This window comes from Corvus kubaryi, unplaced genomic scaffold, assembly GCF_017639235.1.
Source record: "Corvus kubaryi isolate FWS band 111438036 unplaced genomic scaffold, C.kubaryi_AGA036_p1.0 split1-65, whole genome shotgun sequence".
In the NCBI taxonomy this organism is placed as follows: domain Eukaryota; kingdom Metazoa; phylum Chordata; class Aves; order Passeriformes; family Corvidae; genus Corvus; species Corvus kubaryi.
Window position 1 is genome coordinate 7,679,568 of NW_024582080.1, and position 11,902 is coordinate 7,691,469.

The 11,902-nt window shown below is 50.4% G+C and overlaps 1 protein-coding gene across 1 annotated transcript; it reads right to left on the reverse strand.

The window, feature by feature from the left end:
• Positions 1 to 325: 325 nt before the first annotated feature.
• PDX1 (pancreatic and duodenal homeobox 1) lies at positions 326 to 3,931 on the reverse strand. The gene is made up of 2 exons (XM_042014342.1): positions 3,448 to 3,931; positions 326 to 727 (listed from the first exon to the last, which is right to left on the reverse strand). The coding sequence occupies exons 1-2, from the start codon at positions 3,839 to 3,841 to the stop codon at positions 339 to 341; spliced, it is 783 nt and encodes a 260-aa protein (XP_041870276.1). The 5' UTR covers positions 3,842 to 3,931; the 3' UTR covers positions 326 to 338.
• Between the last annotated feature and the right edge of the window lie 7,971 nt (positions 3,932 to 11,902).

Consider the following 11,902-nt stretch of genomic DNA (forward strand, 5'->3'; position numbering starts at 1 on the left):
GGTGTCCCGTAGGGCTCGCTGAGGCGCGGGCGGCCCGGGGAAGTGGGGCCCAGCTCGCCGCCATCCCGGCGGGCTCCCCTGGCGTTAGGGCCCACAGCGAGCCTCTCCTTGTCATCTGGAGAGCTGGACATCTTACATTTACTTTCCGGAGGACGCGAGTTTCAGAATGGGGGCACCGAGTTTCCCAGAGGGAAGGCGGGAGTGGGTCGGCACGGCACGGCACGGCACGGCACGGCACGGCACGGCACGGCACGGCGGAGGAAAGCCGGCGCCAGCCTCTCGGCTCTTTTCCATGTCCCATCCTTTTCCTCCTCCCGGGCCGTGGGGCTCCCCGCGGCTCACCGAGAGTCCTGCTGCCTTCTGGGGACTAGGCTGGGGGCGAGAAGGTCCCTGGAGTCTCCCGAGGGAAGGTTCCCGGCGGGGCATGGCTGGAGATCCTCCTTGGTTTGGAGCTCCCCAGAGGACACCACGCAGTCTTGCTCGGGGTCATTGCTGTTGCCCGCCCCTCGCTTTTTGTCCTCTTCCTTCTTCCACTTCATCCGCCGGTTCTGGAACCAGATCTTGATGTGTCTCTCGGTCAAGTTCAACATGACAGCCAGCTCTACCCGCCTTGGCCTGGAGATGTACTTGTTGAAGAGAAACTCCTTCTCCAGTTCCAGCAGCTGCGCCCGCGTGTACGCCGTCCTCGTCCGCTTGTTCTCCTCCGGTTCCACCATATAGGATCCCCCTGGAGAGAAGCGAGAGTCAGCCTGGGCCCTCCCGGCCGCCCTCTCGGGCTGCGGGGACCACGTCCCAGGATCCCTGCGCGGCGCGGAGGATACGTGGGGGGAAGCAGGTGGGGTGAGGAGGAGGCCTCGGGGAGCTCTCCGGCTGGGCACAGTGAGGTGGTGCTGCTGGCAGCAGTCGCCACTGCTGTTATTTTATTTTACAATAACTTAATATTTTTTAACAATTATTTGGATGAGGTTTTCAGGAAAGCGCCGTCTCTGGAGCCGAGGGAGAGACTCACGTGCCACTGTTTGTGTGACACTGAAAGCTCAGAAGGGCTCCCGGATCCAGGGCTGCAATTGCTCAGGTTCGTGTTAAAATTAAATAAAAAATCTTTAGAAATGTTTAAAAAAAGGTTAAAAAAGAAAAAGAAAAAACTCCACCACACATACAAACCAAAGCAAAATGGGGAAATGGAACCCCTCAAAAAAAAAAAAAAAAAAAACAAACCCAACTCTGGAAAATACCCCGCTAAAACAAAGAAATAATAATTACAATAATTAGTGAGCCTGCCGGGCCGGGAGGGGATTTGGACCGCAGCCGCTCCATTTCGCCAAGCTGACGAAATCTTGGGTTTCTTGTTGCCGTGAAAAGCGGCAGCAAGAGGGATCGCCGTTCCCAGCGCGGCCGCCCCAGTCCTGAGTGGGCACTGAGGCGCGGGTAGTACAGGCGGTCGCATCGAGAGGGGCCGGCGGTGGGCACGGAAACTCAGGGCCACTTTCGCCAGCGCCAGCGCCCCTCTGGGCATGCTTTTGGCGTTGATATCATCTGCGGGGAACGGTGTGTTAAACAGCCAGAATGAAAAAATCATTTCAAGAGAGCTACGTGGGCTCTCTCACCCCTCATCTTCCTATTCCCATGATTCTGTATTTATATATACAATGATTGTAATTGTAAACCTATGTATAAAGCTTATATATGTATTTAAAATATATATTTAAATACACATGTAATGTTTACAAAGTGATATGTATACATCTATGTGCGTATATAAATATTAAAATCAATGTATATATGTGTAAAAATGTTGGTAAATCTAAACCTATGTACATACCCGTTTACATGAGTCTATATCTGAAAAAAACCAACTTGTTCTGTTACTTTAAACTAAACTGGAGCTACCGGGAAGGCGGAACGCCCGGGGTCTGTCGGAGGGCCGAAGCCGGTCGGGCCCCGGGACAAGGCCGGCAAGCCCGGGCTCGGCCGCGGCCTCTCTGGGCGCCTTTCCCCGGCAATAACAGCACAAAGCCCCGCAGCATCCATGGACGCCTAAATCCCCAGGGTTTCCATGAAAAATAAATCGTTGGGCCATATAGTTTGCCACAAACACAGTACATAATACGCCGCGTGTCAGCGCGGTGCCCCTTTCTCTTCCTGCGGCGTGCTCCGGCAGGAACCCTGCCCACACATCACACCGACCGGGTCATGCACGGCCCCTGCCTGCTCCTCCCGGGAGGGCTGGGACAGCAGGCAAGAATTTTAGGCTTCCACGGGAAAGTTTCGCTTTCCTGCTGGTTTTGTCATTCCTCGGGTACAGGAGAAAGAGAAAAAAAAAAGTGTAGTTCAAAAGTTTGCCTTTATATTATTATGATTATTACTATTGTTATTTCCGAAATTCACTCAACTCAAGGAAAAATATCTGATTTTTTCTCTCTCTCACTCCACCTTCCCCCCGGCACAATCCCTGCCGCCGTGTCCGTGGCCTGGGACAGCACTCTCTTCTACCTTTGTGGGCAGATGCTCCTCTGGGGAGACTGGGGACCGCCACCTCTCCTTCCCTCCCCCTCGGCCTGTCCCATGCAATTCCCAAACTATTTCGTGGAGATTTTAATACTCCGGTCCTTTTTCCAACTGTCTATTTGAACAAAGCCATTAATATAATATTTGCCGTATAGGCGTGACGGAGGCGCAGGACACGATAACATTGTGCAGGCAGAGACAGAAATATTGTTGGGCAGCGGAACTTTCTGCCTAGATAGAGTTTCTTCCCCTCACTGGCAACTCTGTTTCGTTTGTGCATTGTTTTCCCTGCCCTGTTTTTTTCACTTGGAGAGTTTTTAGCAGTTGTGGCTAAAACCCGCCGGGGAGCAGAGGGAGTGGGATAGAGGGGCCAGGAGGGGAGACGGGCTCTGCGCCGGGGAGAGCCGACAGGCAGCCGAGAGGGGCTCGGCGACTGCCCTGGGGCTCGGAGGCTGCTCCGCGGCTGCACAGTGGGCGCAGGGACGCGGGGCAGCGGGGCTGTCCCCTCCCGCCAGCCCTGCCTGCCGCTTCCCCGCCCGCTCCACCTCGCAGGTGTTTCCGCGACCCGGCCCCCGCGCAGAGCTCACCGCGCCCGCGGGGACACCCTGCTGCCCGAGGAAGCAGCTCCCGGGAGGCGTCACAAAGTCCCGGCTTGGCCACAATTAGTTAATTGGTGAAAAATAATTCGTTAATAATTGCTGAGGTGCAGGGAGCGTTGAGCCCGCCGGCGGGGACTGGAGTGCGGGCTCCCTCCCCAGTGTTCAACCCAACACTAACAGCCCCAGAGCAGTGGGTCTGGAGAGGCTGCCGAGGGGGAAACGACCCGCCAGGACCTCTCCACACTACATCCGAGCGGTGGGAGCAGTACCGGTGAAGGGAGGGCTCCTGACCGCCGAGCGGGACAGAAGCAGGGGGGCGGAGGGATGCGGGGGGGCTTACCGGTCCACTGTCCCTTCCAGGCGTGAGATTTGGTGGACTTCATCCAGGCGAAAGGCACCTGCACTCGGGGCTCCTCTACAGCTCCCGTGTCCGCCCCGTCTGAGAAAGGCAGCGCGTCCTGGTGGGGAGGAGGAAGATGAGGGTGGTGGTGATGGTGGTGAAGGTGGGAGACCCCGGCATCCTCTGTGATGGGGGGCACCTCGTAAGGTGAAATGTCTGGCGGGCTGCCTTGCTCCAGAGCCCCTAAGGCGCTGGGATAAGGAGTCTGTTGCTGCCTGCCCATGTACAGGCAGGCGGGGGGGCTAGGGTTGTAGTCCTGCGCCTGGGCTCTCTGAAACGCACACGACTCCTTGTAGAGCTGCGCCGAGGCATAATACTGCTCCTCGGTGTTCATGGCGAGCGGGGCCAAGGGGGCTTCGCAGCTTAGGGACACATAGGGCTGCTCTCGCTCCCGGAGCCCGGGATGCCTCTTTGACAGCTGGTGGCCCCGCCGGGCCCCACCGCCCTGCCCGGCTCCCGCCGCCTCCCCATAGGCGCCTCTCCCCCACGTGAGCCCTCCCGCAACCCTCCGGGGCGGGGCGCGGGCCGTAAGAGGCCACCTGGGGTGGCCTTGGTCCCGCAACCCCCTTCCTTCCCTTCAGCCTGGCCGGCCCCGGGACCCCCTACCCTTCTGCCGGGGGCTGCTCCCTGCTTTGGAGTGAGGAGCCCCGCGGCGGTGAGCTTGCGGGGCCGGGTAGGGGCTCAGGGGATTGCGCCGATATGCGGGGCGCTCCGGGACGGACGGTCCTTAAACACATCTTTTCCCTGTCCCCCTCGTTTGCCCAGGAGCTGCTCATCCCCAACGTCCCCCGGGCACGGAGAGGAAAACCCTCGGAGGGCCGAGGTAGACTCGGCTCCTGGAGGGGTTTAGCGACTGGGCACTTTTGGCTGCGAGGGCATCTCGCCTAGGGATGCGGGTGTCCAGGGACGGGAAGGACGCTCCCTCGGGGGTACCCGTGCTCCGGAGCCCTGGGCGAAGGCCAACACCGGCCGGTGGGGGACCACAATGCTATCGCCAGAGCGAGCGATAGGCAGCGGATTGTTTGTCCAAGGGGTAAATTTGGGAGCCTTCCCCGCGGCTTGGGCTGCAATGTGTTGACCCTCAGAGATAATGTGCTCCGAGCTGGTGCCGGTTGACTTGGTGACGAGGCTATGAGGAGGCGGAGAGCTACCGAAAGGGACAAAGATCATTTCCCTGCTTCCCCGCGCTCGGCCCGGCCGCCGCTCTCTCCTGCTCGGGTGCAGGCACGCTTCCTATCTGCCTGGCCCGCCTCCTCTCGCCGCCGCTTCCCCGACACCGGGGCTCCGGCCGCCGCCGTCGGGGCGCGTTCCCGCGGCTCCGTGTAGGGCGGGTGAAGGCGACCCGACCCGACCCGGCCCGGCCCGGCTCGGCCAGTGGTGATGCACGCCCTGAGCGGCGAGGCAGGATGGTTCCGGTCCCTCGCTCCTGCGCCCGGTTCCGTAGGATCGTAAACCCGCCCAGTCCATTACACTTTGAGTTTCCGCTCTGAACTCACGCGGGTCCCCCATCTCCTAGAAAGCACACTGAGCCTTTGATTCAATATTGAGCCATTAAGCGATTGCTTTCCCAAGCCATTTAACAGCAGCTCTTATGGATAAATAAACAAAAAAGGCTGTAAACCAATTATAGTGCGGATAGTGAAAAAGTATTTTATTAGCGGGAATTACAGATAGACATGGTTGCTCCTCGGGCTCCCTGCGCTCGCCACCCGCCCCTCCATCCCCTGGCATTCCGGGCAGGGTACGCGGCCCGGCGGGGCTCGCAGACAGTGTGCGGCCGGCGGGGATGCGCAGCCCCGTTCGTGGTGGTTCCCCCATCCGCTCCCGCGATGCCCCTATTCGGGTCTCTTCCAGGCACGGGTGTCTTTGATCCGGAGATGTCTTGTGCCCCGACCCCAGAGCGGCACCCACAGCCCCTTCCCCAGAGATGTGTTACCCGGAGCATTTACTCCTCCGGGTTTTCCATGGGGAACCGGTGCGGACAAACAAACCCGAGGCCATAAAACCCAGAGCAAATTGATTCATCTCCTGGGAGGACCATTACCCGGCGTCTTAATGCGGTCCTCTCTCTATAACGAACGTTTCTGAACAGAGCAAACACTTCACCCTCCAAAGCAAATGAATTTCGTATAATTTAGAGCTAATTCTCTTTCATTCTGCCTGCGTGAGCAGGCGATAAGGGCACGCTTTGCCGTTCTGACAACAAGGTGGCGAGCTGCAGTGCAGGAAAAGGGCCCCGCTGGGTATCCCGGCACTGGGGACCCCGGCCACGTCCTGGGGGCGGTGATGTCGGGCAGCCCCGGGTTCCCGGGGAAGGTGAGCCGGGCTGGAGCCAGAACCCGAGGATCACCTCTGCCTGCCTCTTCGACCTGGAATGAAATCACTGATACTTGGCTTGAGTCCTTCCACACCTGTGGGTTCCCAGGAGAAGCCTCTGAGCAGTGAACGGGTCCCACCGGAGTGGAAAACGATCCACTTGATGTGGAAAATGGGTGATGGAGGAGGCTGATGGGAATGATGTCAATGGCCAACGGCCCCGCTTGGCCCAGAACTGGGCTCTGCAGACACAAATGCGTCCCTAGAAGTGGTCTATATGCATCACCTGAGAGAGTTGCAGCAGGGTGTGCATGTAAGATACCAAAACATTTTCTACTAAACTCCCAGAATTTTCTGCTCCAAGGATTTCCTGAGTGCTATGAATGTAATAGTTCTCAGCTGATTTTTCCACGTTATAATTCTCCCCTGAAACTTTTTGTAAACATTTTACCTCCCACCACCTTGCAGCAAAGCGTTCCCCAGATTAATTGCTGCCGTGTGAGACACTGCTGACCCTGCATCTGACTGCATCTAAACAGTCTTAATTTTCTGACTAGAAGAGCCTTGAGATGTGTAGGCACAATGTAAGAAATTAAAAGGTGCATCCTTGCCTCTGCTTATGTGTGGACTTTGAATGGTGAGTCCAGGTTCTCCTGTATATACATTGTCATCTCCCTGCTGAGAACCTCCCGTCTGTACTCCCCAAGACTGGTTTTGGCAGGCTTGGAATGACAAGAGACTTGGCCATCCTCAGTCTGGAGGCAACCATGTGCAGAAAAAATGGCTGATACAAACATCTTTGTTCCCACTGAGAGATGTACAGTCAAGTCGTAACCATTGAAAACAGAGACAGGTAATGAACGTGTTGCACACAGGAACAAATTAACAATGGATCTGGCAGATTTTCCCTCACCTTAAAGCCTGTCTGGATGTATGCAGCAGTTCAGCTGGAGGTCCTGTACTTTACCTTCTCTAGGAAGTTTTAAGCAGAAGTCTCATAACTTGGGGGTATTTACGGCTGGCATGTTTGTTAAATCACCCAACTTCATCCATGGAGCCGGAAAGCTCACACTTCCTAGTTGTGTCTGATGCATGGTCCCAAAGTCATTAATACAGTTGTAGTTCAGGCTGAGAACAATCTCCAGATTTTAATATCTCCAGAGGAGACTCCACAACCCCTCTGGGCAGTCTGTTTCAGTGTTCTCTTCCCCTCAAAGCAAGGGTGATTTTCCTCATATTCAAATGGAACTTCCCGTGTTTCAGTCTGTGCCTGTTGCCCCTTGTCTTGTCACTGGGCACCACTGAAAAGAGTCTGACCCCATCCTCTGTAACTCACCTTTGAGATATTTGTACACATAAACAAAAGTTCTTGTAGTAACCATGCTAGTCTAAGAGATTAGACAAAAATGAATCCATGGTTCTATACCAGCAATTAAAGGAGGATTGTGATAGCAGCAGTGTTTAGAACAGCAGGTTGTAATTACCCTCAACACAAGCACAGGAGTTCACATATTCGAGCAGCAGTAACAAACACTTCAGCTGCTCAGCTGCTGCCATCCTACAGTAGCATCACACAGTAACTGCGCTGCGATACTTGAGTTACCATATTAGATTCAAGTATGTTTTAAGGACTTGTTAAGATCTGATCACATTCCTCTAGCCTGGTGTTTGTCTGACAGAGAAGAGACAATCTGCATGGTTAACTCTTATTCCATATTATATGAAGCGTCAAACTTTGCAATATAATACAAATCTCGGAACAGACAGGGGTTTGGGAAGAAAAGTCACATGTCTAATGTCATATCTATGTGGTTTTAAGATGTATGCCAACATACAAAACACACCTCTTGAAATTCAAGGGCATTTGTAATATTCGCACCTCTAAATGGTTAATACAGGGGTTTGATGTGAGTCACTGTACTTTGGAAGTCTTCCCCAGTAGTGTCTGACAGACATCACTGCAGGCTACTGAGACCAGTGAAATGCAAAGCCATCTGGATGCAGTATTAGGGTTTTTTTTTCCCTAGGAAAGGTGACAGGAGCAGTTTGTTTGCCTTTCAACACAAATAATTTGTGAACCCCTACTCAATTAGCTCCCTTTCCTGTTATAACTGATGACAGTTTTATCATTCCTCCCAGAACTTTGAGTGTCTAATTAGACAGTAAAATAGTAAGGAGTATAGTTCAGTCACACTTCCTAAAGTAATCTGGTTTGATTTTCTCTATCTGTATAATATTTAACAACTTCTTAGTGCTCAAACCCTTTTCTGGAATCCACTTTTAGACAGAAAAGAAGTACTGAAGGTGAGTGGAGCATATTCACAAGAATCTCTTTTTCGCTCTCATCTGTGCTCAAACCAACATGGGAAAACTCTATCCATGGCAAGGGACCACAGCAGGAGAAGCTGACTGGGAAACAGAGCTTTCCCAGGGATTGATTTTTAACCCCCCACCATGGCTGTATCTAGCAGAAAGGTAACCTTTCACAAAGCTGGTTAATAATCAATAACCATGTGAAAACAAATCTGTCTTTCCCTCTTAGAGCTAACGATAAAAATGAGAGCACAAACTATTCCACCTGCCCTAAACTAAGACTGGTTCATCAGCTTTTTTTTTGGCAAGGAGCTTTTTTAGGCCTCTGAGCGATTCAGCATTGGCACACGGCAGCTTCAGTTTGCTCTTCCCACCACACATCAGCTTCTTCACACTGCAGGTGTGAGAGAACAGAGCTTGAGCTGCAGGAAGACATGTTTACGCAACCATTTTAAATAAGACCTTGCCCAGGAAATATATAGGGAATTTGCCTTGGGAAGGCTGAGAATAGTAGAGTCTTTTATATGTGTAGTCTCTTTTTACACTTTCTAATTTATACCCTTGCATTTTTTTTCCTATCTTCCCCAAAATGAATCATTTCATTATCACCAGGGAAGCACAATTTCATTGTCTTGTAAGAAGAGTTGAGGAATTACTTTTGAATACTGTGAACCTTCCCGCTGAAAACACAGATGTTTCATGTTTTTTGCCCCACACAGTTTTCTATTTTCTAGTTAATGTTTATTATACCAGATAGGAGCAGAAAAAAAATCAATATGTGTCTACATATATATATATATATATATATATATATATCTCCATAAAGTTACAGCTAGAGGAATTCAGTGTAGAACCACCAGCCTGAAAGAACTCCTCCTCACATCCACTGACTGCTTGATTTTTTCCCCTAGACCCCAGGCTCTTTGGGGCACATCAGGTTTGGGGCTCAGACAGAACCTGGCCACGCAGGTGGCACCTGGCAATTCTCACCATAGTCCTCCCCTCTTGTTTGTCCATTGTAACTTTGCCGGACTTCAACTATTTGAGTTGAAATTTTCCATTCTGTATCTCTACCTCTCACCAAACATGTGGGGAAACTTTCCATAAAATTGTTTGGACTGGTATGAAAGTGAAGCTGGGAAACCACACAATGCACAGTAGCTGCTCGTGTGGAGAGGGTGTGGAGTCATTGTCTCCTCTGCAAGGCTCTGAAAGCAAAAGCAATGATGTATGGCTGATCCCAAACAAGAGTAGAGGACAGGAATTGCTGACATCTGCAGACAGCAACCCTGCACAGATTTTTCCTGCTCTGTTTTCTCAGCTGCTGTGTTTCTTTGCTGGATTTAAGTATGTTAGAGTTCCTGCTGGGATGTTGTCCCACAGCAATGTCTCTCCAGACCAATCTCTCTTTGCAAAGCTGCCTACATTAAATCAAACTTTGAACTGCTGCACATCACATAGGTTCCACAGACACATCTTAAAACTTAGCAGCCAAGTCCTTTATGTGTTCACAACAGCGAGCAGATCCCTGCTCTGGACCTCAGGACTCACCATGTGGCAGTTGCGATATTGAGCCCTTCAGCTGAAAAGTTGGGAGGTATTCCTCATGCTCCATCCTCCAGCCCTGGGCATGGAGAAAGAAGGTGATTTATGAAAAAGACACATAAGGTGATCACCCATCAGACAAAAGCATTTGAAGGTCCACTCCCTCCTCCCTGCCCACAGTGAAAAACATAGGTTTAGAGGCCAGGAGAGAGGGAGGGTGTGCTCTCACCATGCCTCTGCCCAAGTGGGAAGCAGGACCCGGGCTGTGCTCCAGCAGGTCTGACCAAAGGGAGATGATGTAACCTTGATGAATCTCTTGGGTTAAATTTTCCAGAATGGGTTTCCAGCTGCCCACACCTTGCTTTTCTGGGCAGCTGGTCTGCAGTAGCTCAAGGTACTCCCAAGAGAAGGGGAAGCTTTTGGGGTGTCTGGCTGTGAACACCCAATGACACAAGAACTGGGCTCTGGAAGTGTCTTGACCCCCTCCAGTGCTGTCCACACAGGCTTTTTCTTAGCTGGTCCAGTAGCACTTCTGAGCACTTCAAATAGACACTAAGAACTAGTGGAGACTTTTTATCCTTATGGCACTTGATCTAAGATGGATTTCAGAAGGTATTTATGTGGTTATGCAATGACTGAAATCCATTTGAAAACCAAGGCACCAGATTTCATTCTTTCCTCCATAACTGATACCACATCATCTCTGGAGGTGCTGTGAACCTTTCAGACTCCACAGAGGCAAGTGCTAGGAAGAAATCCACAAGAAAACCCATCCCTCCGTCCTCTGAGCAGTAAATAAGTGTTGGACTCAATGACCTACAGAGGCAAAGTAGAACAAATTGAGCATTCTTTTAACTGAGTTTGTCTATAATATATTGCAGATAAGAGAAGAGCGCTGGGAAGGAAGAGCAGGAGGGCAGCAGACAAAATGCCATGTCACAGAGTACACAGATGTGGCATCAACTGAAGCTGTTCAGTCAGCTTCCTTGCTTGTAATTCCTTGCCTGTGTGATACACCACAATGGGCCTAGTTTTTATGTTTATCCAACAAGGGAAGAGAAATTTATCCACCTACACCTTACAGGCTCATTCAGTCATTAACACAGGTTGAATTCTAAATATTGAAATAGTGATACATTTTTTAAATCGAGACATCTCCCTTCTGAAAACTTTTTAGGACCTCTCATGTTTTAAAAAATGAAGGAAAAGTAACTAGAATTTTCTCGCAGATCACTCACTAAGACAAAAGTAAGTGGAGACGATTAAATAATACAGATTTCTCACTTGCTCAGTAGCAATGACCACTGGTTTCCTTTGTATATAAAATAATATAAATATTTCCTGTGCAGTGTAACACCTCTTAGCTTTGCTTATTTATTTATAATATACTGTTTTAAGTGCAATTTAGACATATTAAGGATCCATGTAGCTTTGAATGTTTCCATTGATCTGTAAAACTCCTCTGCTTGCCTTTCTTGCCCCTTGCCTTGCCTTCTGACACTTTCTTTCACTCACTTTCTCTTTCACTTTCTTTTTCTCTATTTTAATCTTCTTAATTATATTTCCATCTAGTATTTCCAAATCCCTTAATTATATATAAATTTCCTTATTTTGTATACTACTTCTGTTCAGTATTTATATCTTTATTTCTGTATAAGACTTGCAATTCAACTCCAACTCAAGTTCATAAAGCGGTAATTTAAACCCACACTTACACTGCAGACTAGAAAAAAAAATCACTATCTTTATGAAGCAATGATGAACTGTATACACGTGATGGGCATAGATTTGCACATTTAATTGAAAACTTGACTTGATTTTATTCTCTGAATGATGCATGTAGATTTTATTGGTCCTTACCTGCACACTGGAAAGCACATTGTCAATGCTTGAAATGATTTTATGTACTTGAACAGCACCTGATTTAATGCATCAGCTGACAAGGACAAAGACATTGATTAAATGTCCTGCCTCAGGTGTCCAAAAGGCTGGAAAAGGTTGTCCCCTCAAAATAACCACTGAAACTTCACCCAGTAATCATTAACTCAGTATTTGGTCCAAGCTTTGGGAATAACAGGAGGCTTTAAAAAAGCAGCAGTCAGAAAACACTCGGTGTGGCTTAGGAGACTATTTGGTCTTGTAGTACATTAAGGGAGAGTCGAATGGTCAGAGTCTCTCCTGACTGGTAAGAAATGCACCGGGCATTTGATCCTTGGAAGGG

Coding starts and splice junctions, on each gene's coding strand:
- PDX1 (XM_042014342.1), bottom strand. CDS start 3,841: ATGAACACCGAGGAGCAGTATTATGCCTCGGCGCAGCTCTACAAGGAG. Junction 728..3,447: donor CTGGAAGGGACAGTGGACCG/GTAAGCCCCCCC, acceptor GCTTCTCTCCAG/GGGGATCCTATATGGTGGAA.